Genomic DNA, 27,873 nt, shown 5'->3' on the forward strand with positions numbered 1-27,873 from the left:
CAAGATAATCTTCACAAATGCACACTACTTCCATGATTTTAAGCAAATGCAAGTGGCAGAGGTAAAAAGCTAATATTAGGCTATAAACAAACTACACCACAATTGCATGACTTCAATGTCGCCACCACAAGGCTGTGAGGTCATGTGTGGCGTGATGACAGTCTGTAATCTCATTTAGCCACTTGTTAGCAACAGATACGAAAAAGCTTCAAAATTCACAAGTGGGGTATTTACTGACGCATTTTATGTCATAGAACAACACGTGAAAATTTCTCAAGCTTGTGTAAACCACAGGCATGATTTCAGGCATCTAAATAAAAATCAATTGACCTAGAGACGAGGGAACCGAGAGTGCTGATATGCCAACTCATTTCTAGGTTTTAGGACTCATTCCCACACCACGCTACAAGACTACAGTTTAAGTACAGCCATGCTAACAGCTCTGTGAGGCACAGTGATGCTGTTGATGCTAATATTAGCATGCTAACATCCTCACATCCTGACATTGTTTATGTTTTTATTTAGCAGGTGGGACGTTAGCATGCTAACATTTGTTAATAAGCTCTAAACAAGTACAAAGCCCCCATTAGCTTTGTGGGTATTTGGTCATAAACCAAAGTATTCAACAAATTACACTTTGACATAATGGTGGTGCTAAAGTAAAAGTCAGGGGATCACCAGAATCACTAGGCTTCATCTTGGGACCACAAATTTTTGTATAAAATTTCGGGTCAATCTATCCAACAGTTGTCGAGGTACTTCAGTCTAGACCAAAGTGATGGCCCAACAGCCGTTAACAGAGCCATGCTGGCTAAACAGAGGCATCTATGAGTTTGTCAGTCTTTGAATGAGTTTAAAAAGTTTGTACAATCCCCCGAATACCAAACTATCCCTTCAAACGAAGTTATTTTTAGTGGTAAGTGAATCTGAAAGACTAATTATGTGAGTTAGAGGAAGGATGATGAGGGTCAGATACATGCAGAAGAGACTAATTATCTCCCAGAAGCATTTATTTGTGCGGTGATGGTGAGAGCACTTCAAAAGCCCCAGCCCTGGACAGACAGGTAGGTAGGTAGGCAGGCAGAGAGGTAGGACCCCCTCCTGACTGTGCTGGCCCGGTCCGAGGTCTCTTACCCTGGGGCACATTGAGGCTCTTTTCCTGAGCCTGAGTGGGGCTGGAGACGACAAGAGGTCTCGAACTTTTCCTGTGATCTGACAGGAGCAGGTGATAGGCTGGGTTGTTTAACAGCAAGGCTGGGAGGGCACACACGTAAACATATACACACACACAAACACGCACGGGACGAGGCGGGGTACACGCAGGAACCATAATATGGATCGTATGGATCGTACAAAGTGGCACGTGACACAAAATACACACACACACACACAACGAAACACAGTAACAACCATTAGCATGACACTGTTAGCATATCCATTATAATACAATGGGAGGATGGGAGGAGGAGGGGTTGCACTGACACATGGAGCACAGAACAGATGGAGCATAGCAAGAACAGGCAAAGTTAACACAAGTCTTACATACACAACAAAAACCAGTGGATGAAATAATGTTCTGTTACTCGTGTTATTTCAAACTCACACAGGCGCCTCGTAAAGGCGGCATGCAGACCTCCTGTGGTGCATTGCAAGTGAAGGAATGCTTTCTCTCTCTTTACTCCTCTTTTCTCCTCCCTCTTTTCTTTTTCTTCCCTTTTCCCAGAACAATAGCTCTTTTGTGCTCCCCTCCACGCTGTGCATCTTCTTGGAGGCACTCTTCCTCGCGGGGTGTTTGGTTTGATTTACTTGTGTTTGGTGTGGTGAAATACATTGGAATACCATTGTTTTCTTGATATGCATGCCACATTTTTTTCCCCCTGCTGCTTCCTCTTTGCACATGAGTTTGCTTATTGATATCATCAACCAACGGAGGGTTGCAAAAGCACCAACACAGGCACGCAAACGAAGCAGCCCCAACAAACCGCATACATTTTTGCAGAAATTTAAATTATGTACATATGGAATGTTGCATTGTTTCACAATTCCCACTGACTCCATGCCAATTGTGTGTGGTTGACTATAGATCAGTCCCTGTCAACATGTATTTAACATGTGGTATGTTTTACTGGATGTCAGCATGTACAATGTCATGCTAATATACTAAATGTCTTCTTTTTTTTTTTTTTTTTTTTTTTTTACCGAACCACTCCGAGAGAAACAAAAGAGACACTGTCATATGAATGCACTCCATGACTCTGTGTTTGTAGGTTACCTGTGCTGTCTCTGTGATCCCTAGGCCGCAGCAGAGCGATGGGCTCTTGGTACTCTCCTTCTCCCTCTCTGTCATGGTCGCGGTCGTCGGGGAAAGTGTGGATGCGCTGGTAGCGGCTTGAGTAGCTGTGTGTGTTGTTGATGACCACGTTGTCCGAGGGGACAGACAGGTGAACCCGCAGCTCATCACTGGATAGACTACCCTGGGCCTGGGAGGGCAGAGGGTTCACAGGTAACGCAAGAAATACAAGATGAAGGTTACATTCACTCTGGTGCCAGTTAATTAGGTACAGCTAAAAAAAACTCATGCAGTCTAATTTAAGAATCCTGCAATAAACCCTACATTCATGAAGATTAAAATGGTCATGTTTTAGAGAGAACTTCATCTAATATAATGTCCAACCCGTTTAAATAATTAAGATAGGCTAAATGTTAGGACATACATCTCTAAGTGTCACACAAAATTACCTCTCAATGCCTCTTTTTTAACAGTTTAAGCAAAAAACTCATATTTTAACCTTAATAAAGGGAGGATTTATGGAGGGATTAAGCCCCTTTCATACATGCACTGTAACCTTGAACTTATCTAGACATAACCTGGAGCACTTGTACGTGAGAATGCAAATGTCTGAATAAGTTGGACCGGTTATGAAACAGGCGTTACTCTGCCAGCTCCCTAGTACAAAGTCCATGTAATGTCCGACTGAGCCCATGTGTGAATGGCGCAGGTCATTGTCAGGAGAATTCACAGTGAGCGAGTGGACATGTTGATGACATTTCTATCAAACAACTGGTGCGAAACTGGAAGAACACAAACATCCGAGGGTGAAGAAAAAGGGTCATTTAAATGAAAACAGCAAAGCAAATGTCTAACTTGAGTGATGAGGGGATTCAGGAACTTCTTTCGGTAAGGGCTGACACCAAAACTGCCAGACAAATTCAAGGAACAGCAAGGCAATCAGTTTTTAATGACCAAATTACGAAACAAAACACAGAGTTGGAATGGCTGTGGCTGGAGCAGCTACGTGACCAGCAGCTACATGACTTGCCCACCATACCTGCACTATCAGCCCCCTTCACCCCTTGACCTGGAAGCTGAAGCCCAGAAGAAAATACTAAGTTAGCATTTAGCTAGCCATGGAGTGTTCGGTTAAAATAAAGGGGGCTACGGTATAGGAATAAAGTGGATTACTGCTACATTTAGCCTCATATTTATTAACTACAATGTCATGTTGAAGCAAAGTTCAACTAACCATCGTGTGGCTGGGTTTGCCTTGTACTGGTCGCGGGTGCGGTTTATAGTGGTGTGTCGTACAGGCTTCAAATGTAATGCTGCAGCTAAATGTCTTAAATTATGAACTGGCCATCTTAACACAACACTGTGATTGCTGCAGCGTATTTTTTTTGCATCATATCCTGCCTCCTGCGCCTTCTACCCAAGTGAGAGAAAACAGCTTTAGCCTGCATTTGTTTTACCTTCCTGTATCTAATAAACTGGCAACTGAGTATAAAAACATCATTTCAATCCCTAAAGCAGATGGTGATCAAACTGGGGAAACAGCCTCTAATCTTTGAACAATTTGGAATAAATGTAAAAGGATTCCCATAACACATCCAGATGGAGATCCAGTGGTACTCTGCCAAAAGACCTGCAGTTGTTATCTCAGCCTGATATCAATCATTTAAACTTAGTTAAAGGGACAGTTCTGCCTAATCACACAAGAAAAACATTATCTCACTTAGGTTTATTTCTTCTGTAGAAAGTACTTTAAGTGAAAGCTGTTAACAGCGAGATCTATGAATTTATCCAGAGTAAGGGAGACATTGTTTCTGGTAAATCAAGAAGATGTAGCGCTTTGCGCAACACAAACAAAATTTAATTCACCTCCATTGTACTAGGGTGGTAAGAGACATCTCAGAGATAGATGCTAAAACCAAGAGTACGACCAACTTGAAATAGGAACATCTGCTTAATAAATAAAGAAAGGCATTGCATGTGACCCCAATCTTGACTGACTGACCCAGAATAGATGACTACTGACGATTCAATCTGAGGAGCCTGATTCGACTGCTGATCTCACAGTCAAATTGTCGCAGTTGCTTGAAAACGTGGTTATAAAACAAAGTATTATTCCATCTGGGCTATATGGGGGTGCTAAAGGTGTGATTTTACATACAGTTCTGCTCATAAGTTCACATACCCTGGCAAAAGTTGTGAGATGTGTACCATTCCTTTAAGAAAACATCAGTGACAAGGCTAAACACATTTCCTTTATATTTAATTGGATTCAAATTAAACTGTAAGGCATCACAGAGCAGCACAATCATTAAACAAAACATGGCAATAAAGAAAACTGAAAAACTGAGATAGTCCCCGTTCAAAGGTTTGCACACCCTTAGTTCCTAACACTGTGTAGTGCCCCTTTCAGCATCAATGACAGCTTGCAGTCTTTTGTAATAGTTGTTGACAAAGCCTTTTAATTTAGCAGGTGGTAAAGCCGCCCATTCTTCTTGGCATAAAGCCTCCAGGTCCTGTAAATTCTTAGGTATTCTTGCATTAACCGCACGTTTCAGATCTCCCCAAAGTGGCTCAAAGGTACTAAGGTCAGGAGACTGTGATGGCCTCTCCAGAATTTTCAGTTTTTGAGGCTGTAGCCACTGAGGGGTTGACTTGGCCTTGTGTTTTTGATCATTATCAAATTCAGTTTTGGTCTGATCACTCCACTTTGTTCAAGAGGTTTTAAAGCTTGTCTAGGTGCTGCTAGCATATTGTATGTGAGCTGCATAATCAGTCATATTAAAAAAAAATTCTTTACAAATTCTGCCAGTGGTGTGTAAATTCATTAGCAGAGCTGTAGCATTGCTTGGTTTCTCCCATTAAATCATGACATGTTACCCATTTTAGGATAAATGTAAAGCTGAAAATTCTGTCTACAACCACGGAAAGCAAGCAAGAAACAAAGTTAGTGACACTTTCTGTTTGTCTGTCTCTCTATCGATCTCCTCTACTCCCTTTCAGTGCTGTGGACAGTGTTGCTGCCACACCTACAAACACATACAAACCTATAAACACACCTGACACCCAACAAACCGTGCTGGATGGAAAATGTTCTTTTATAAAATAAGGTCCTATGCCAAGTCAGAAGACAAGTTGTTTATTTGGGTGTTAAGGGAAACTAATGTCGCCAGTGAGAATATGTATCAGTGAACGAAAACATGATTTTATCAGTCAGCGACAGGCAAAACGTGACGAATCAATGACTCACCTTGCCCAGTATCTTTTTCCAGTACTGCCTCCACAGAATGACAGCTATCACAGCCAGCAGCAGCAGGATGATGCCCACCAGGCAGCCAATCAGAATAGCTGTATTACTGCTGTCATCCTTGGCTACAGGAAGCCCCGCCCTTGGAGTGTTGGCACCAAATTCTGCATCTGGATGAGGAAAAAAAAAAAAAACAGGTGGAAATGTTAGATATTTGTAATAGTACAAGCTCAATTATCTGAAACCTGGTGTTATTTGCAGGTCTGATGTGGTGTGTGGAGACGACTATGCTGGGATGAGTTAATGCACTGCTCAGTCTGTGTGCATTATCTCTTTCAGCACAGTCACGCACTCGCTGGGGTCACACACACCAACATGCTTTCATCAAGCCTACTAAACATCTGATGAGGGCTGTCTGTGTTTGTATGCATCCAGTACGCCCGCTCGTACCACAGGGCTCATTGCCTGCTGCTTTGAGAACAGAATAAACAGAACAAACACTGTTTTGCTTCGCCTTTGTAGTTAAATATTAATCCGAATCATCCGGTTATTTTTTATTCCTCCCTTGAAGGTCAAATGTGGCATGCTATTTGAATGAGGGATGGAACTGCGCTAAACTCTTAAAACCACTTTAACAGAAAAAGTGAGACAAATAGCTCAGTTAAAAAGACTTAAAAAACAGGCACACACCATATATGATGCTTTTATGTGCATGCACAAATATACACCTGCAAGCACACACTCACCCACACATTTACAAGCCAAAGATTTACACACCACATTGTCACAACAGAAAACAACCCGCTTTCTCTCACTCTCTCACTCTGTCAGTTCAACACCATGCGGGTAATAAATAAACCCAAACAAAGCCGTTCAACCACAGCCAGTAACAAGGACAAAGCAGCATACACGCCACAGAAAACCATTTCCAGCTTTTAAAATGCCTGGTATTGTTTAGCTGTGTAGAACAGAGCCAGTTCCCCGAAAAAAACATGCAGTTTGTGAGACCGCAGGAAGCCAAGTTGTTATTGTACATAAATGTAATGTACTATAGCTGTTAGTGTTCTTCCTACAGCTGTATATCTTCAAACCCTGGGGACAGAACCCAGTGCCAAAGCCTGCCCCTGCATTCCCTCCACCATTATACTTCATACTCTCTACTGAGCAGAGGGACAGTTTAAGATGCTGGACGAGGGCCAGAGCGGATGGAGCTAGCTCCTGTCCCTCTGTTCATCCTCTCTGTGTTTTTTTTTTTGTTTTTTTTTTGCGCTCTCACCTGACAGCGTCCAGTTACCAGTGGTGTCCGTCATGAAGGAGGTGGTGGTGGGGGGTTCTGGAGGAGCGAGGGATGAACAAAGGAGGAATGTGTGAGAAGAAAGGTGGTGAAGACTCAGAAGAGGGTGATGAGGAGAGGAAATCACAGATAGCAGGATTCGGGCTCATTTGGCGTCTCATCCATGTAAATGAAAATCACTAAAAGTTCAAAGCAACTTTTTTAAAGCCAGACAGAAATACGGAAAAACTTAAGTATTTCAAATTAAAACATTTGACCTTTAATTTTAAGCCAGATTTCTCCTACCCTTTAAGTACAATGAAAAGTGTAAGATAAGCATCCGGTGCTGACTTAGGTTCAGCAAATGTTTGGCTCGAGGCCAAAGGATTTCAGAGCTTGTGATAAAGAGAGAGGCGAGTCAGACGTGGGCCTCCTTTGGCACTGCCTGCCTTTGGCTCTGCTTTAGACACATGGCTTAGACACACTGCCGACATGCTCACACTCATCACAACTGCGGAGAAAAAGATGAGCGCAGAGACTAGAGGTGATGAGGAAGAGATCAGGGGAATTAGAGAGCAGTAATGTAGTTGAAGCAGTATGATGGGTGATGAAAAAGGGACAACTGAGAAAGAATGGCTGGTGTAAAGATGGATGGTAAATACACAAAGATTTGGAGGGTGGAGAGAAGGAGGATAAAGAGGAAGAGGAAGAACAGCAGGACTCACCAGATGGGCTGGTGGTGGTGGTGGTGTTGGAGGAGCTGTGGCTCGACGTGGGAGAGGAGGAGGTGTGGTTGACGGGAGGAGGAGAGGAGCTGGTGGTGGGAATCTTGGGAAGATTAGGAGGAAATGAATCAGTGTCTGTGACGTCCTCCTCAAACGGCTCTGGATAAGGAGGAAAAGAGGAAGACAGTTTAATGAAAATGAATCATGTTTTATATGTTTAGAGGCTTTTATATGGCACAACATACTGTCTGAATGTCCTCGGCTGTTGGGAAACAGTGGATGTGGTCACAGCTGGTTGTGTTTCAGTATTCATCTCAGAAGATTATGTTAAATATGTTGTTTTGACTCATTGCATTTCTTATTGGTTAATCTGAATGATTGTGTATTGACAAACTGTTATCTTGGCAAACCTAAATCAACTGGCCAACTAACAATCACTGTTTTGTTTTTGTGTATTTAATAGCAACATCTAGGGTTGTTCTCATACTGATGCAAGTATCTGAAATGCCTAAGATGCCGCCTAAAATGCTGGATCGGGTATTGATGAGGATTCAAGTCCATGCACTAGTCCGATACCACATAATTTATAATCAACATCAACCCGCCGAGGCTGTTGACGTTGCATACAACATTAAAGCACTCTATTAAAATATCGCCGGAGTGCTGTAATCTTGAAAATGATTTTGAATAGCTGTACCGCTAACCACTGTAGCTTCCCAAATCGTAGTACAATCGTATTCGTTTCAGAAACTTTGCAATCCTGCATGGAACAGCAGTGTTTTTTTTAGGCTTTATAAAACTAATAAATCCAAAACTGAATGTCTTCTGAGATTATTTATCCATTTATTCACACTGGAATGGGTTCATGTTGTTTTTAGTCACTAGCTGAAGTCTACAGAGCACAAGATGTATCCGATGATACACTCGGCTGAGTCTGTCTATGAATCAGAGGCTGTGCTGCTGTGCTGCTGTGTGCGTAACAGCGCTGATCCCAGATGCCATGCGCAGTGGGATGAGGTGACATCCTCCACCTCATACTAGCACCTGTATATCTGTGTTGTTTGGGCAACAACCGAAATAATGAGTGGAACATTGAGTGTATAAATAATGTGTGGATTATCCTGTGCACTTGAATAGTATTGTAAGGTGCACCAAGGGCGTAGGCTACTGAGCAATCCATGGATATATGTAATGCAATTGTTGCTAAAAGTTGACCACAATCTGGTATTAGAGGAGCAAACATAAATTAGCTCGGTCCCATATGAGAGCCTTATGCAACATTTGGTAGTTGTGGAGGTGTAGACTCCAGTTTGAAGCCGTAACACTGGCTTTTTGCCCATGTTGTGACAAAGCGTACTGATGTGGCTACTGGTGCAACAGCTCTTGCTTGTCATTTATTACCAGTCTGGCACGAGCCCAGCACCCAGACGTGCCACCTCTGGGTCACTTCATTTTAGCTACCTGAGTCCGGTGTGATTACTAAGCACTTTACTGATTCTTATCACGCTAAAACTGACAGCCTTTTTGAGTAGACGGGACAGTTTAATTAGTCACTGCAATCTCAGCTGGAGGAGCAGCAGACGAGTCCTCTATCTGACTTCTAATCAGATACGCATAAATCCTGTCTTTGCTGAAGATATCGAAACCACCTTTATGTTTGTTGCGTGGATCTGTTTCAGCCCATAAAAAGGTAGATAGAGAAGATAAGACAACACAAAAATAGGTAATTTCAAATTTATGGTTCTGATAAACTTTAAAATTAATAAGGACGGTATAAAATAACTCCTAGAACATCTATGTTCAGCGTAGCCCCTTCCTAATGTTTTTTGTTGAGCACAGCAGCATTATTTTTCAGTTGGATCCCGGCCAGAGTCTGGACAAGGTCCTTAGCTGTAAAATATGTGATACCTTAAAATCGATAATAAGCACACAGCAAGGACAAAAACTTTATTCTGCTTGTGATTCTGTCACAGTAAGTCCAGAAACAAACCGAGCTCATCAGATTATTGAGTGTCACTCAACTTGACTTTTACTCAGCATTTCCAGAATGCTGACTGGACTTATACCCACATCACAACAATCTTTTTCAAGTGTCTATTTTCCCATTGTCTGTATTTAGGTATTGTTTGGGCACAGCCAAATCTCTGCTGGACAGTGCCAGGCATAGTTGCTAGGATATGTGCAAAGCCTCTGTGAAAGAAAAACTGTCAGAGCCACAGAAACACGTACGTATGCCTCCACCAATCAGTCAAACTGCAGTTTGAATCAATGTCTGTCCAGACTCATAGTAGCCATGTCCAGTTGACAGCACTTCTAATATGGATGTTGCTGCAAAGCCAAATATTGTAAAACATAGATGCTTCACACACATCTTTAACCCGGCAGTACAGATCAGCAATCAATCAGCACAGATTCAAGGTGGACACCCAAAATTAGTTTCACTAATTGAATATCTGAACAAATGTGAAGTTAAGACACTGAAAAACGGCCAGAAAAGTATTCTAGCAGAACATTATGATGTCACTGTGAAGCTGACCTTTGACATTTTGGATATTAAGTGTCTTCACTTCATTATTTTATCCTGTTAGACATTTGTGTGACATTTTGTCACAATTAGCATATGAATTCTTGAGTTATGTGAGGTCACAGTGACCTTTGAACCACTCAAATCTGATCGGTTCATTGTTGAGTCCAAACGGACATTTGTGCCAAATGTGAGGATATTCCCTCGAGGTGTTCTTGAGATATCGCGCTCACAAGAACGGGACGGATAAGTAGACAGACAACCTGAACACATAATGCCTCTGCCACTGGTGCAGAGACATACTAATCCAACTAATCCATTCAATCCTGTTTCTTACCAGAGAGGAAAGATATCTCGCTGATGAGTAGCCAGCGGTCAGCAAAGTGGAATTTGCAGCGGAGGATCTGAGCCAGCCGGCCACCCAGTGGGAGGGAGATAGGTCGAGAGGAGGGGTCTTTAAGATCCTCAAGGGGCACGGGCAGAGTGAGCTCGGGGGACCACTGCTGGAGGATGCCAGGCTTAAAAAGACACTCTACCTTGCTGAAGACTCGGACGCCCTGAGTGTGGCGGTTGTTACTGTGCACCTAAAAAGGAAGGACAGAAGAGAATGGAATAGAAAAAAGACAGGTGTGAAGATGCAATCCTTTAATTATCTACACACCTAAATTAACTCAACCCTCCTGCAAATATCTGAAAAAACTCAGTATAATGAATGAATGGCTAAGGCCCCAATTTCCCTGTGGAGAGGCGCAAAGAGATTCAGTTAACACACAAAATTAATGACACATCCTCATCCTGTTCAACTGTAATTGCTTTGGCACGACTTTAGAGCTGAGCACGACTACAAATTAACAAAATTAGAAAACGGGGGGAAAGAACGGATGCAAGAAAAGAAGGTATATGACAGAAGACCGATGGAGGAGAGCAAATGATATATCTTTCCTATTTTTACAAGCAGGGAAAGGCCGAAGAGAAGAAGAAGAATCTATAAAAGCTGATCTAATATATGAGGCGTCATTGTGGCTGGAAGGAGGAAGAGGGGCTTCAGGAGACAAGAGAAGAATGAGGAGGACGTTAGAATGAGCAAACGAGAGGTCAAAACTATAGATCTGAGAGATAGACAAGTAAGGAGGAGATGGTGGGAGGTTTTTTTCCTCTCAGAGAGAAGGGCTGCTCTGACAGGTTAGCTATTAACCTCACACTTAGCGCGAGGCCAGCCACTCTTAACCTAATCCACATGTTAATGCACACACACATGCAAAAGGCAGGAAGAACAGCTGCACCAGATGCTGAGTTGACATGTAACTGACTCTATCTGGAAGGCGACAGAATGGGGGGGCGGGGGTATGTATTGTATGTTAGTGGTAGCGGTGGGGGTCTAATAAGTCAACAGAGCCAAAGAAATTCACTACTCCTTTAGGGAAAACAGCTCCAATGACCTGCACAAAGCTTAATTTGAGAGCATAACACTGCATTCATTATGTTTCGCTTGTTTCATCATAAATCTAACCTACATTCACGAGTTCACTCTGATCTTTTTGTTTCATTGCCCCGTCCTCCACGTGAGTTTACAGAGGAAAGTTTTACATAAATTTCCCCAAAGACAGAGCTGGAGCTTTACAAAGGAAAATCAGAGTGTGTTAAAGATCCTGTAGGAAATGTAGGTTATGACTGGCAAAAGGTCAAAGAGCAGATTTCCCTTTGGGAGAGTGATTAGGTGCAGGTTAAGGAACCACAGAGACAAGTCGAACCAGAATTAGGTTCAGGTTCCCACTCTTTATTTGTTTGACCTGTGTGTCTGACATATCCGCTCTGCCAGGCCAGCATAACGATGTATGTCAACTGAGGTTAGTGAGGGAAAACCACTGGGGAGAAGGCAGGAAAACAGGATAAGGGTAAGAAAAACACAGGGAATACCGCTGGGAAAGATTTTAAGAAGGTAACTGAGAAACACTAGAATAATAATAAATATGTGAAAGAAAAAAAAGCGGAGCGACAACATCCAGATATTTTGGATCTCAGTCAAAACCAAACCTCTAAAAGATTACTTGTCACTTTTTAACACTGACTGGGGATTCGTGCTGTTCAGTATGCACATGTATAGGGTGAATCCCTCCCAAACCGACATTCCAACCGGCGTCCAATGAGACAACACAGTTATAACTCAAACCGGGTTGCTTCATATTATCATCCCCCCCTCTTGCTCCACAAACTAACCCCAAAAGCCACACAGACGCACAAACAGTCTGTGATGCAACTCGGTGGCACCCTTAGAGCTGAGCACAGATGCGCTGTCCCATGATAAACAATGGCGCATTAAAACTAATTAAATGGCTGCAGAGCTATTCTGGTCAAAGTGCTGCTTTCCTGGTGGGATGGCAGACACATAACTCTGCTGTTGGGAGTTTGTTTTAGAGGTCGTACTGATTAGAGCTGCAAGAACTGCTGAGGAGTTTCATCAGATGCAAAAAGAAACAATCAGCCTGATGTCCTGCCACAAACACAATGACATGCTTGTATTGTGATAATGAGGTAATTAATTAACCAAATCTAGGTATTAATTAACAAACCGCTCTTTACCTGCTTACTTTTCTTCACATACCACATGGGAATCATTTATGGGATCTCATTTTAAAACATTAAGGACTTATAAAAAAGTTAAATTAAATCCCTTTTACTTCTTTAATATTTAGATTTATGCCTCAAGGTGCTCTGAAATTTAATCATCTCCTCTAAAGAGGGAGCATGCCGTGAATCTGTAAAGCTTGTACTGTGTGCTGTTCTTTCTCATTAAAGGCACACTATGTAGGATTTTCCTAAAAAAACAAAACAATGTATAGACTTATACAAATGTAATCCCTCTCAGTCACCCACTTGAAGTGTGTGGTGGTGTATTTATCTGCTGAGTCTCTGCCCTCTGCCTGGATTTTCTTACTTTATTTTTTTTTTGCTGTGTTCATGACGTTTCTGGGCTGCAACCTGTGGACATTGGTGTGTAGCCCCGAGCTAGTAACAGTGTGCTGGTGAAGTCATTGGTCAGATGTGTACGCACAAAAAAACTGGTATTAATTAAAGAGAAATTTGCCGGAAGAATGTGCGCACCTCATACATCCTTCAAACCAGTTGTACACAAGTTTAGATATATAACATTGTTTTTAGGTTGCAATTTTTGAAGTCTACATAGCACTCTGTAAAATGTCAATCAAAGGAGCATTTATACATTTAATTTAGAACAACTAATGACGGATAAACCTGTGCTGCACTTTGCAAAGTCAGTTTCAACATGAGCCCCACGAATGAATCATTGATCATCCATGTAATAATAATGATGATTTAGATTTGCTGCGACGATGGTTTGCAGAAATGTGATGAATTAATGGCACGAACACTATAAATAAACACTGTCGTGTGCAATGACAGCAGCTCTGGCACCAGTGGAGAATCTCACAATGCATCACAGTTGGAGAAACCACACTTTCTTTGCCAGATTCCTCACTGACAGGTCTGAGTGGCGGAGAGGCACAAGTATCAATATGCAAAAAGCTGTTTGTGTGGGTGGAAATTAGACCCATGCACGTGCACCCAGAGCCACAATGATCGAGATTTATAAAACAGATTTAGTTGTACACACAGCTTTTTACATCTTACAAAAAAAATTGCAGATGCACATTTCTACTGTTGTGCCTACGCACAGATTTAGTCATGAATCTACACAGAGTTTTATGCATTTAGCCCCTGAACTTTATAAAAAGGTAGCAACCGGACCACAAGCAGCACCCATCCAACATGAAGCTTCGAAAACTTCGGACACAGCATCAAAACAATTGCAAATATAGCAAGGCAAAATGGCAAGCAGACAAAGCTTGTTCTTGAATTGGCATTCACTTTAACTTCCCCTGGTGAACACTGAGGGAGAGGATGAAGATGAAAAGCAATGTGGAGCTGGCCTGTTTTCTGTTGGACAGGAGGGTGTCACAGTTAGCTTAATTAAGCTAGCTTAGTTAGCTTGCTAAGGTATTGTCTTTTTCAGTTACAACAAAGGTGACGTTCCTAGATTTAGGCAAGAGGAGTGGGATTTGTTAGGGTTAGGGGAAGCCAATCAGAGGCAGATAAGATAGAGTAGGGCAGATCAAGAATTCACTATCCTCCAAAACACAAATTTGCTCATTGGATAGTTGACCGTTTAGATACAGACAAGAAAAATGAGAAGAGAAGGGAATGACATGGAGCTTAAGTTCTTGGCAGGATGCTGAGTGGGCCTTGAGCATTGTATAATAGATGGAGGACATGATAGCTCCCCGAAAGTGAAGAAAAAAGGTCTTGATGGTGGCTGGCTGCAATATAGGTCATAAACCCCGCCCCATCCATGTTAGCAGATGGGACAAAGTACACTTCAAATACATCTTTCCCAAAAATGATTTCTGTCGTTTTAGGTGGCTCTCATCCACTGATATATGTTCAAATGGTCATTATTGTGGTTGTAACTAGCTATAAAAAGGGGGACCGACGCTATGATTGAGAGAAATGTGTGCCAGTCGGTGTGCTTGTGATCAATGGCACTGTTTGCAATTGCTCAAATGGATGTATGTGCGGGAACTCTATACCATGGAGACTGCTATTGCACAGACTCTGGCTCAAATTATGTCACCAGCACAAGATGGCAGCAGCCATATCCGGGATATTTTGGCTTCATTTTTGTACAGTGGCAGAAGACGAGTTTATGGTCTTGAGTGACTGTGCTCATAAAAGTTGAGTGGGGGTTTCTGGCACAATGCACCAGCTGGAGAAAGGAAACAGTCTAAAAATGTCAAAACTCCAGCAACATAGTAGTCGTAGTATATAGCACAATTTTAAGTTGTTCTACATGCTTTAAGTGTTGCTGGAGTTTCGACCTGCTCAAAAATGCACAGACATTCATTTACACACAGATACCGTCACCAGATCAGATACAGGATTAGGTGTTAGACTGGATGTGCATAAAACTTGAGATCCAGTAGATTCAGCATGATCTCTGGCTTGTGGATGAACTGAGTTGCCTTGTAATACACAATAGAGCATATTTTACAAAGATCCCTGAGGATACAGACCGGAAACAGAGGCTTTCAGCCTCAATGACATCTCTGATTTACAGGCAGCTCCGTGCTGTCTGAGATTCCAGTGGGATAAGAATGCCCTGGATAACCCTCTCATATTTGTTTGCGCACAACAACACATGCAGCATCAACCCAGCTTTCACTGCCTACCTGCATGTTGTGGAAGACACGTGGTTTCTCAAAGTCGAACTCAATATCCACGCTGCCTTGCCCAAGGGCTTCGCGGCTCCAGCCCAGGTAGTCATACCCAGGCCAAACCCTTAGCTCTTTGGTTTGTATGAAGTCATCTCCTCCCAGGACGCCGTCACACAGCTGACCCAAGCCTCCAAACTGCATCCTGCACACACAACACTGTATGGTTTAACATGTAGCCCTGTGCAGAAATAACACTGGACAATCTGTCACTTTATATTTACAAACTTATTCACATACTGGCATGCAAAGGTGCATAAATAAGCATATATACATAGATGTATTTGCAAACAAGCTGGCACGCACACGAACTACACACATCTGCCACAAATACGTCTGGATCACATTAAACGTTTTAGCTCACCCGCTAGCAAAACATTTCAGCCCCATTACCCACACAGCCCATGCAAGTGTGGCCCCCCACCAATTCCTAGTTCACCCCTCCTTTGCTCCCTGTCAGAACATTACAGCCAGGAAACACATCAAATCCCTGAGCAACTGAAAAAAACAAAAAAACAAAAAAACAAAAAAGAAGGCAGTCCCTTTCGATTAGGCGGACACCAGAAACAAACTTTCAAGAAAAGATTTGGCTAGGGCGTCGGTGGCTTAGTGGTAGAGCAGGCGCCCCATGTACAAGGCTGTTGCCGCAGCGGCCCGGGTTCGACTCCAGCCTGTGGCCCTTTGCTGCATGTAACTCCCTCTCTCTCCCCCTTTCACACTTGTCTGTCCTATCAAATAAAGGCTAAAAAATATATTAAAAAAGAAAAGATTTGGCTGAGACTTCAGTGCTAACAGATGTGGTGAGCGCTGCAGAAAAGATTTTGATATTCCACTGATGAGTCCACATAGTTGGTCATAACACTCTCGAATGTTTATTGTGATCACATTTGCAAAAGAAGTGTTGCAATTTACACCCAAAGGCTGTGTCTGTTTCATTATGCATTTCCATGAAAACGAGATCCAAAGGAGCAGTTTGTAGGAATGTATGGAGATGAGATACTTACTCATACATAGAAATGGAAAAAAAAAAAAAAAAAAAAAAAGCCCGGAGCAACTGAATATCTTACCCTTGCTCAGTGCCCCCATCGTAGGTGGAGTCGTTCAGATAAACAGGCATGCCAGACAGGTGCATGACGTGACCCACTGGAGCTGTGTAAGCCTTCAACCCATCTGAGTGACAGAAATATGTAAAAATATTCAACACTAGCTCTGTGATTGCTAAAACAAAACATTTTTTAGTTTTCTATTTAAGAAACAGATATGCACGAGCTGCATGTGAAACTTTTTTAATATATGAAGCTTTTCATTTTCATCATGTGCAGCTACACTTTTTCTTTTTTCTTTTTCACTGAGCCAACATTAAACAGTAATCACTGCCACGGGGGAAACAGCTACAGCTGGTTTTTAAGTAGTAAAACAAACCAAGAGGTCCGCTCCTCGGGCCCGCTCGGTCCCAGCCACCATTAACCAGTGAAACTCAAGCCTCTCCGCTCCAGTATACAGCTAATCAGCCTGCTCCCAGAGAACAGAGGTGACGTCAGCAACACGGACTACAGCCCGCTGCTCTGCTACCCATAATAAACAACGCTTCACTTAGGATTTACAGTACGTGTGCAGTATGCTCTGTTTGCTCTGTCTGTGGATGTGATTATGCACTTAGATGTGTGTGAGAGAGTGCAGGTCCAAAGTGAATGTAAAACAGTCAGCATAGGAACGACACTGTGGTGCCATAATATTAGGGCTGTAACGAATACCAGTTTTTGGGCATTGAAGCTTCAGTAAGAAAAATCTGCAATTAATCAAAGCTTCAACAGAGGAAAATGAGAAATGGGGACATCAGCTGATCACAGACTACATAAATTAATGGATGTAGCAAGCGTGATGTCACCCATTGGTTTGTGGAATGCCATTTTGAAGCCTCGAGCTCAGCATTTCAGCCGTCGCCATCTTGTTTCTTTTTAGAGCCAGAAGTGACCACATTTGAATAAGAGGTTGGAGCTGTGGAGAACCGAGGCATGGATCTGACTCTCAGACTAATGTGACACCTCACAGACAGCCTGTGGCTCAAGTAGCCCCGCCCTTTAAGCCTTAATAAAACATAAACAGGTGAGTTATTCTGCCCCATATAGTTGTCATGGATGTTGAAATTAGCAACAGAGACCAAAACCGTTTTTTTTTGTACCAGGCTGTAAACATGTTTATTTCTGCTGAAGAGTCAAACATGGGTGTCTGTGGTGATTTACTCTATTTTGGAGCCAGCCTCAAGAGACCATTTGATAAACTGTTTTTGGCACTTCCGCACTGGTTTCATTTTTCAGCCTCAGTGGTTGCTGCTTACAGTCGATGCACTTAAAATACCGTGACAATTAACCACTTAGCAGGTCACACATTAGCCATAATAGCTTGGAAAAAGAATACTTTACGAGACGGTTAAGCTGTTACTTAAAATTTTCAGGTGATTTGCTCTGCTCATTGTAGATTTTTGACACACCAGTTTCCTTTGATATATCTAGCACTCAATTTTCGGGGGTCATCTTCATAAATTTTGAAACTAGACGCTTGAGGATTTTTACACTGTGCTGATGTATCTGTAAACCTGTCAGGTGTTCAAACTATCCCAGTTTCAGTGGCACTAGACTGCTGGTGACGGATGTCAGATGAAGAATAAGTGAATGTCACAAAGTCACAAAACTATCACTAGGTTTAAATGTCCTTGTCTGAGAGTAACTAAAAATAATCAATGTTGAATCATAATGAATTATGTTGGCTAAATATGTTGGATAACTTCTTCTTAATTATCAGCTATTTGGGGTAATTGAGATAATTCATAGAAATATATATAAATAAAAAAACTGAGCTTTTGAGTACTGATTTTCACGCTGGTTCCCATGGCAACGATCAAACCTTCAAGGCTTCACAGCATTTGGGTCAGCCTTACTTAATATCTTACATGAGATGAGATGAGAGGCCGAATGAGCGTTAAACTTGACATTGTGTAGATCCAGTATAATCTCTGGCTTGAGGGTGAACTGAGCTGCACTGACTCCACATTCAAGCATATTTTAGAAAGATGGTCTCCCCGAAGACACAGACCGCGAACTGGGGCTTTTAGCCTCTGTGAGAGTTCTGATTTACAGGCAGCCTGACGCTGTGTGAGGGAGGTGGATGGGGCAGGAGAGGAGGTGAGCTAGTCATAAATACTCAGCTAGTCAGCGCTGCGCCTCGGGAACATGGAGACCAATTTCATTTATAAATGTGTTGCTTCTTTTATCCAGGCAAACCACAGTAGGCTTGTTAATTTGATACAATGCCTCAAATCAATGCATGGGATGTATGGTGAAAACACTCATAGTCATTACCATTGTATAAATCCCTCTTTTACAATCTAATACAGGAGTAAATCCAGCATGATGACAAACTGAGTCACCTTCACCATATGAGACAAGATCTGATTTATCAAAGTCCGGAGGGCATGCCTCAGAATATACAGACCAAATGAATACCTAAGTAGCCATAAAAGCAAAGATATTTTGTATCTCTGTAGTCTCTTCGTGTCTCTCTCTCACCCTCCACACAAACACTTACCGTTCCACACACAGCCATAGAGCTCCACCCGAAGGCAAACACTCATAACCCGGTCGGCCAGAGGGTAGAAGCGCACCATGCGGGCCACGATGGGAGGGCCGAGATCTTTCAGCACAACATCATAGGTATTTTCATTCCCTGACACCACCTTGGGTAGAGAGGTACAAATATTCAATCACACAGTACATTGCTCGTCTCCCCTGTTATCTGCTGGGTTGAATGAACCTTGCCTGAGGGCTCTGCATTTTTATTCAGTGTGCGTCTTTTAATTCGATTAATCTAAGAAGAGCTCAAATGAAGTGACTTTTTCTTTAATACACAAAGGTTCAAAGATGGACTGAGTTAGGAGTGTGAGCCTCTGGCAGTTTTTGTAGGAGTCGTCGACACCCAAAGATTTATATTGGCTTTGCAATTTGTGAATACAGTCGTTTGGCAATGATTTGAAATAATAACTGAAAGGGGAAAACAAACAGCATGATTCCTTCTCTGAAACATTGGCTTTTGGAGGTTCATATTCCCATGCTATAATGTAGTACAAAACCAAATACAGAACTTGTGACCAAAGAAAAAATATTGGACATTTACCAAAGAAAAGATGCTTTTATGTGCACAAGGTAAGACATTCATTGCATAGTGCTGTTAACACACAAAGGCAGTCTGCTTTTGCCTGAGTAGAAAAGTTACTTCCAGACAAAGTTTAGCTGGCTCGATGCCAAACTGCTCCACTTGCCAATAAATAATAAATAAATCAAATGCAGATAAATATTACAGCCCTCTGTGTTTAACATGTTATTCATATTAAACAGATATTGAGCTGTATGCTATCAATAATGGAGACTCAGCTGCAACTTAATGTTGCTTGATTCCCCCAAAGCTCGTTTAATGATGTTCGATTTGTCAACGTCCTTTGTTTCAGTACACATGAAAGAGACGGGGGGCTGCAGCTCTGTTGTAATTAACAAAACAAAAAGATCCTGCATACTTCCTGGCCCCAGCGGTCCTTCCAGGTAATCCATTTCACTCCGTTTCTGGAATAGCGGAGCCGATAACTGCGGGCAAACTCCTGCCCGTGCCCGTCGGCATGACGACCCTGGGTACCAACCAGAGCCAGGAAGTGGAGTTTGCGCAGATCTATCTGCAGGAGACAAGAAATACATTATCAGAAAACACTAAAATATATACAAACAGATGGAGATAAAGATGATGAGATGAGATTGAGAAACTATAGGAACAGAGTAGGAGTAGCTATATGAGTGGGCTGCACACTGACCAGAGTTCGAGTTTCTGCATTTCTATTATTTATTCTATCCTGCCGGCACAATAGATCTGTATTCCTGATTGTGTTGCTGAGTTGTGTAGCCCAGGCCTCTGTGGCTGAGTCAAGGTAGCATAATAAGCACATGTGGGTATAGCGTGCTAACAGGTTTCTGTGTGCAATACTGTCATCATTCACAATTCAATTAAGACTAAATTCATTTTTTGATATTCAAATACATTTATTGGTAATATGCAACTTCTAGCAACCAAATGTTTGTTTCATGACCTCCCATCCATATTACCTGCTGTTCAGGGGTCCAAACACTAAACAGGAAGTGAGAGCTTCTAATGGGCTTTATACAGTAGTAGAGGGAACTCAGACTGTACCATTTTGAGAGGAGTAAGGGAATAGTCTAACAAAGGTCCATTTGGTGTCATCTTAAGTGATAGGGTTGCAAAACTGAAACTTCTCCCGTGTGCTAACCCTGTAGGAGAACTACAGTGGCCGACGTTAAAACATAAATGGTCCTATTTAGAGACAGTGTTTGCTTTGTCCGGTCTGGGCTACTGTAGAAGTAACACAGTAAGCTCTGTGAAAGAGGTTCCACTCTGTGTGTAGGTATAAAGAGCTCATTCTAAGGTGATGAAAACGCGTCAATTTTCATTTTCAGATGACGATAAATTAATGAAAACATAGTTATTGGTATGACATAACATTTCTGCCAATAGATGCCCTAAATCCTACACATTGGACCTTGAGATGTTTTTGTTATTCAAAAAAAAAAAAAAAAAACATCTGAAAAGGACTCTGATTAGCAAATATTAATAACACTGCATGGATTTCATTGTAGAACATTAACTTCTGTGTAAACTGTACATGAATTATGCAACTGATATTTAACGGAAGGTATCTCAATAAGCTATTTTTGGCTACCTCTCCTGCACAATGTTCAAACTTTTATCTAATTGTTATTGTCTTTTCATATATGTGTATATGTGCAAACTAAGCAGCTGATACTGTTCATATTTAACTTCACTGATTATGCACTAACTTTGGTTTGTCTGTAGGAGGTGCTTCCTGTTCAAAAGCAAGAGGCAGAAACTCCTCAGGGGGAGTTCATAGTTGAAGCTCAAGTTGTTTCAGTTCAGGTGCAGACCTGCTGGGAGCTTGCTGCTAGCTGCCCAATAGCCAGGGGCTTAGCAGCTTTTTCTTTTGTTGACTTATGGATCTCTAATTGCCTCCTGGATCTAGCCTCATATTTAGTGGGAAGATATGAGAACAGTATCAATCTTCTCATCTAGCTCCCAGCAAGAGAGCAAATAAGTTTATTTCCCAGCAACTTAAAATAGCTGTAAAAAAATCACTCTGAAGAGCAGTCTTGAGCTGATTACAGCTGTTATTAAGAAAGCATTAAATGAATGTATTATTACTGCAATAATCTAACCAACATGTTAGGCTTCACAATCATGAAATAAACATTAAATGCTCTTTAAAAAAACAACACGATTGTACTGAGCACTAACTCCAAATGTTAGTGTGAAATTCAGAGCAAAGTAAAGTGAGAATCTGACCTGAAGGTATTCTGCTCCGCTGGGGAAAACAGCTCCTGCAGGGCACCACGCTCCATCCCCCTCTCCAGTACTCAACCTGAGAGAAACACAGGCTTTTAAATGTTTGATAACAAAATGAGAAATAACTCCCTACAAAAAGTATTAAATAATTATATAAAAACTGAAAAGTTCACTAAATCCCAGTCCCACACCCAAACATTCACATGCACACATACAAACACACCCACAACAAGTCTGACTACATCAAAACCCACAGTGCCGGCAGCACGCAGACGTACAACTGAGAATTCAATACAAACAGTCCGACCCTCCTCTACCACCGTACATATTGATTCCACAGCAACACAGCGTTCACATAGAAATGGGGCAATGTTGTGTTAAACAGAGAAACTTGGCTATGGCTAACGGTGCACAGTAGGCAGCCGAGAGAGAGGGACTGCAGGGAAATACAGAGAACACATTAGATGAAAGGAGCAGAGCGAAAATTACGAGCTCTTCAAACCTCACAATAAGATCTGGTGCAGAATGTCAGGGCTGATCTTTACTCGCAGCTCCTTGAGCCTGCAACGACCACACACAAGCACCACTAAAAAGATTTTCACTCAGCGTGACCTTCCTCAATCCAGCCTGAGAAGAAAATTCCATACTGCCACCACATATTGGCCACATTTAGACCACAAACTTGGCTTGGTGTGACTCTGATGTCAGATCGACTCGTACAAGGAGCTTTGGGAACAAACGCCAGGCCACAACCACGCTCTGACCACTGTGGGGCTTCTCTCAAAATGAAAGCTGCAGCTCAGACCGCCAAAACAAATCACTATATCAACTCGGTCACACTGACAGTGTGTATTTCAATCAGTCCCCTCAGTGGGTGAGATCATGCAGCCGGAAACCGCAAGATGATATCAACACATTAGTGCTCCACAAAGTGATGGAGGGAGAGGAGGATGAGGAGGGAGAGAGGAGGAATGAGGCTGGGCAGAGTTCAGTCCACCGTGCGCCAGCCAGCAGGATTAACATTACAGCATGCAGTTCTGCCAAGTACCTCATTTTTTCTTTTGCTTCCTACCTAAATACCAGCCAACATTCATCCCTCTTCTCTTGTTCTCAATTCTCTTTTCCCCTCCAACTTTTCTCTACTCCGTCACAGCAATATACTGATATTTCACTCCCTCCGAGTAACAACAGCCACAAAGACAAATACCTACCAGCTCTGCATCCCACCCTTCACCCAACACCTTCCCTCAAACCCTGTTCCCAAATTAATTTCTCTGCAGCTCTCCGCACACCATCGCAGTGATCTACCTTTCACTTGTTTTCTTTTTTTTCTTTTTTATGTCCACTGTTTTCTCTCTTTCTCTCTTGGTGTCTCCCCGATGCCTCTTAAAAAAGAGCTCAGGCTAATAATCATTTCCACATGGTTAGACACGCAGCCAAGTGACCCAGCCCTTACAGACCAATGGAGACAAATGAACACACACACGCACACAATCATGCACACACACAATGCCCAGGACGCACAGCTTTAGCGTGTTGCAGGCCTAACTTGGCTCTCATGAATCTGACCTCACTGCCAGACAGACAAGGTGGTAATACAATTACAGAGTGGGTTTTACAAAGACACACTCTATCATCTTCTTTCATAATCTAATAGACCTCGGACAAATGACCTAAGCATGGTGCCAACAGACTGAAAAAAGGCATGCAGACAAACACATTAGTCCACTATCACATGTGCATCTGTTCCTGTACTAGAATACAGTATGTTATTCCACTGCTGGTACTTAAAATTTTGACTCGAGTAGATGTAGATCGCATATGCCCTGAAGTACAGTAAGTTAGTTAGTCACATTACATATTTTGCTGTGTATGCATCACTAAAAAAACCAGACATGTGGGCGATAGTTCAGAGGGGCCAAGCTGTGAAATAGATCCTATCGAGTATCAACCAACACAGAGTAGCGATTATAATTTCTTTATAAGAAACTTTCTAAAAAATTGACTGCAAGAGTTCAAGCCAAATTTAAAGGGCTGCATCTGTGCATAACATATGTAACAATAATATACACTTGCTGTCACAGCGAAGTGTTTTACAAGCCATGATGCTCAGCTTTAGAAGTCTGAATGTACTTTTACACTGCATTTCTGTACAGTTTAAATATTAATAAGCACACTCTTGATGTTGTGCAATAGGGATTGGTGATGCCAGACTTTTTAAATTAAATATGATAACAATACAGATACTGATCATTTCTAAAATGGGTATGTGATTTTTTTTTAAATAATGGTCATTTTTAGAGAGAACTACACTTATTAGCTTACACAAACTGCTGCATGGGATTTTCACAAACAGTGCATCTTGTTGTATATTTAAATACAGCACCACACCCCGCTGTTTCATTTCTGTTGTTCACTCACATGTTTGATGCAGAAGTGTGCAACTGTGTGTGGCTGAACGCTACGTTCTGATGCCACATAGGCTTCCACAGTCACGTGACACGGACCAGCTGAACATTTTAGGGTTGATCTGGCACAAACATTATACAAAAGTACTGAAGACATTTGGAAGTGATGCAGCCACCCACCTTTTGTACAGTATTTATAAATTTGTACCACCTTAAGTATTGATCCCCCAGTATCGATTTGCCCATCCCTGTTGTGTCATCCATCACGATGAATATCAAAGCTGCATTAATTTATGTCAGTGTTGTATTGTCACTGCATGGTAATGCAGTTTAAAGTCTGGGTAAAGTAAAACCAGAGATTTCCTTTTAAATACATTATACATGTTAGAAATACTTATTAAAAACGTGTGAAAAAACTGTGTAGTAACAGTTTTTCACCATTTTTGTGTCCAGAATTATTTGGGCAGGCCTGAAATCATGGCTCAATGATGGACTGGGGTCATCCTTAACATAACCCCACCCCCACTATATAAAAAATATCATTAGAGCATGGAGCATCAGTATCCAGTGTGTGTGAGCGCCGAGTTTGCTACATTCCACAAGCTCTCTGATTCTAATAATTACATAAACAAACATCTTTGTAACAATAAACACAAGCTAAACAGCCGTCACTGACGTACCTTTCAGTCTTTCAGCCTGAATCAACTACCTGGCGCGGCAGTTACTGCTCACTGCTGTGGGTGTGTGCTTTGTGCTTACATTAGCAGCTGAACGAGAAGCTGTCACTGCACTGTGGCTCATTCTTCGGCTCGTCTGTGTAGATGTGCTTTGTGCTATGTCATCAGCTGCTAACAAGATTATGTCACATCACAGCGGCTAGTTCTTCATTTCAGCTTCTTCAGTGGACACGCTTTTACATGTTTTTTAAAACCTAATTTTATAAACTTTGGATTTTTTTAATCATTCAAATTCGGCTGGGTGGTTGATGACACATTTTTCTGTGGTGTGACAAACCCATGACACATGTATATTTTGCTGTACCCAGACTTTAATTGCAAACTGACTTGAAAAAGCTGCACTGCATAATCTCAGAACAAGAAATGAATTACTGCCACAAATGGCAGGAAAAATTATTTCCTAAACGACATACATTCAAAAATGCTATTGTTCTCTCAATTAGATATCATCTTAAATATAACAAAACAAAAGTCTATCAAGTTATCATCAGCTGAAAATGGTTGGTTTGGTTTAATTTCTTTATTTGCTGCTGTGACGTACATGTGTACTCCAGGGTGTGTCAGTGCCTCACGACATCACTGTTGGGTATGGTTACAGGTGCAACAGAACAGCAGTGATCAGCCTGGTGTTAAGTTACTCTTTGAGCAGATTTACAGTTTTTAGACTGTAAGGAACAGGAAAAGTACGGGAAAACCACTTGATTAATGTGGTGAGAGTAATGCCATTAGTGACCTTCTACACCACAGACACACTCACACATTCCCCACCTTCCATGTTTGGCCTCAGTGGAATCTGACCAGGCGCTGGAGGCAGTGATGTCAGAGTCTGGGATGGTGCCATCCTCCATCCCCAGGGCGTAACGACACTGAGCTGCAGGGAGAAGATTGAGGGAAAGAGACAGGAGAGAAAGAGAGAATAAAGAGGAAGTGGGAGAGAGGGAGACATGAGCAACATTCTCATCTGTATGGAGCACATGTCCAAGGGAAACTTAATATTTCCATTAGAGTGTCAGCAGCCATCATTGGTCACGGACCATAATGTTGTTATGTCATCTCTGGGAAAACTTCCGGACTTCATGCTTCATAAGCCACACAGACACAGAGAGGAGGGAGGAAAAAAATACCAAACTCTACGATAAATTGTTCCTGTCTGCTCTTAGCCTCTCAGGGTAGAGTCTGTACTAATGACTTCATGTAAAACCTAATGGCAGTATTTTGCATCACTTGTTCCTGCAAATCCCCTCTGTCCTGTCAAAAGTGACAGCATCAAAGACAGTCATTAAAATTAATTCGTAAAGTAGCGTATCCAGTGGCCCCTGTGAGACATTGTGACCTGTCTTCTCTGAGACTACACCTTTCCTGTTTCTTTATTCCTTGTCTTTCCGACTGGTTCCCCATCCCATACAAAGCCACCTCCTCGGGGCTCAAGCGATCCTGCACAGTCCCCGTTCCTGTTACCACTGCTAGGGGATTTGCAAGAGGAGAACAAAAGAGAGGGAGAAACCAAGGGCGAATGAAAGAACACAGGCAGGTCTCAGATATCTGCGCTGACTCCCATCCAGCGGCAGCATTATCAAATGATCCAGATAGCATGGTCCCAGGCAGGGATTACCCAACGACCCAGCTATCCGCTCTGAAGTCAGTCATCAGGAGGAGAGGGTGGAGGGGGTGGGGGTATGAGGCTGAGGGAGGGTTCGAGTAGTGATAGAGTGGAAAGGGGTACTGACAGTGATATGAAGCGGAGGCTGAGGGTGACAGAAAGAGGCGGGGGTGGGGTGGGCGTCTAACTCAGTTTCTGTCATTGAGTCAGCGGACAGGAATGTTGGGCTGAATGACAAACCCTAAAAACCCCAACGAGTGCAGCAGACACACACACACACACACACACACACTTCATCCAGGCACTGCAGACAGGTGCCCATTTTATTACATCACCATCATCACACATCGTCACTCAGCACCCCGCTATCTGCAATCGTCCCACCTCTCCATCTCCGTCCTTCTCTCTGTGTCCTCTGCTTTCACTTTCTCTTCTTGTCATCTTTCATAAAACTTAAGCCCACGCACTTAACCTTCCTGCTCACACCATCAAGATTGATTCTGTTGTTTCAACAGAACAAAGCATGTGTTTGTGTCTGTGTATTATTGTGACACAGTCTGTTCATCCATCTCCCGCTTTTCCATCAATCTAGCTACAAACCCTGGATTCATTTACTGCAACATGATTTCTCGATAAATCAGTTAGACGTTCAACACACAATATCACCATCAAAACAGCTACGCTGCTGGCATGCCAGATTGTAGTTCCACATTTTTGTATGCCTGCCACTACAGACACAAAGACAACAAAGCCGGTGAGACAGAGAGAGACGGCTTTCTCTCTGTCTCTAAAATGCAAATCAAACTCAACCAAGCTTCTGTTATTGTCCTTTTCTCACCTAAAATATCTTCAGAAACATATCTTAGTGCACTGTTTGGCTGTAATGCGAGAATTTGTGAACAGGAAGTGGGTGCAAAAGTGCCTCGAATGCTTTGAGAAACATATTTTAGCTTACCGTTTAACTGTAATTAGAGATTGTTTGTTACCCGCTGGCTGCCATATTGTTTCCTGCGTTAAAATGGCCAAGCTTGCATTATGTTCATGCAAATGCCACAGCCCCTTTTCTCTGTTGTCTCTCATCAGGTTTCACCAATTTCAAAAGTATTTGCGTCTGTTTAGGAAGGAGGTGTGCTTGGACAGAAATGGTGACAGACATGCCATGGGGCTTTCAAATTAAAGGCATAATTTAAAGATGATGATGTGTATCGATGTTTTGACTTTGGTTATTGAACTCATTGTTTCAGCTCTAATGAACACAATCTATTAATCATTTGAGTCATTTATAAAGCAAAAATTCAAACCATATGATGGATCCAGTTTCTCAAATGTATGGACTTTTTTAGACTAAGCGATGAATAAAAAAATAATTGAGT

At 42.1% G+C, this 27,873-nt stretch overlaps 1 protein-coding gene across 4 annotated transcripts in view; it reads right to left on the minus strand.

The window, feature by feature from the left end:
- Positions 1-27,873, minus strand: part of ddr1 (discoidin domain receptor tyrosine kinase 1) — a 53,754-nt gene that overhangs the window by 8,812 nt on the left and 17,069 nt on the right. The window contains exons 3-14 of one of the 4 annotated variants that reach the window (XM_050047343.1): positions 25,669-25,771; positions 21,756-21,831; positions 19,909-20,061; positions 18,927-19,074; positions 16,409-16,511; positions 15,300-15,486; positions 10,394-10,640; positions 7,533-7,691; positions 6,811-6,867; positions 5,538-5,704; positions 2,273-2,480; positions 1,135-1,212 (exon numbers count right to left, since the gene is read on the minus strand). In XM_050047343.1, the coding sequence (XP_049903300.1) occupies positions 1,135-1,212; positions 2,273-2,480; positions 5,538-5,704; positions 6,811-6,867; positions 7,533-7,691; positions 10,394-10,640; positions 15,300-15,486; positions 16,409-16,511; positions 18,927-19,074; positions 19,909-20,061; positions 21,756-21,831; positions 25,669-25,771 (1,686 nt within the window). Of the gene's footprint in view, positions 1-1,134; positions 1,255-2,272; positions 2,481-5,537; positions 5,705-6,810; positions 6,868-7,532; positions 7,692-10,393; positions 10,641-15,299; positions 15,487-16,408; positions 16,512-18,926; positions 19,075-19,908; positions 20,062-21,755; positions 21,832-25,668; positions 25,772-27,873 lie in introns of all 4 variants that reach the window. The other 3 variants (XM_050047342.1, XM_050047344.1, XM_050047345.1) reach the window with 3 other exon arrangements.

This window comes from Epinephelus moara, chromosome 6 (assembly GCF_006386435.1).
Source record: "Epinephelus moara isolate mb chromosome 6, YSFRI_EMoa_1.0, whole genome shotgun sequence".
NCBI lineage: Eukaryota > Metazoa > Chordata > Actinopteri > Perciformes > Serranidae > Epinephelus > Epinephelus moara.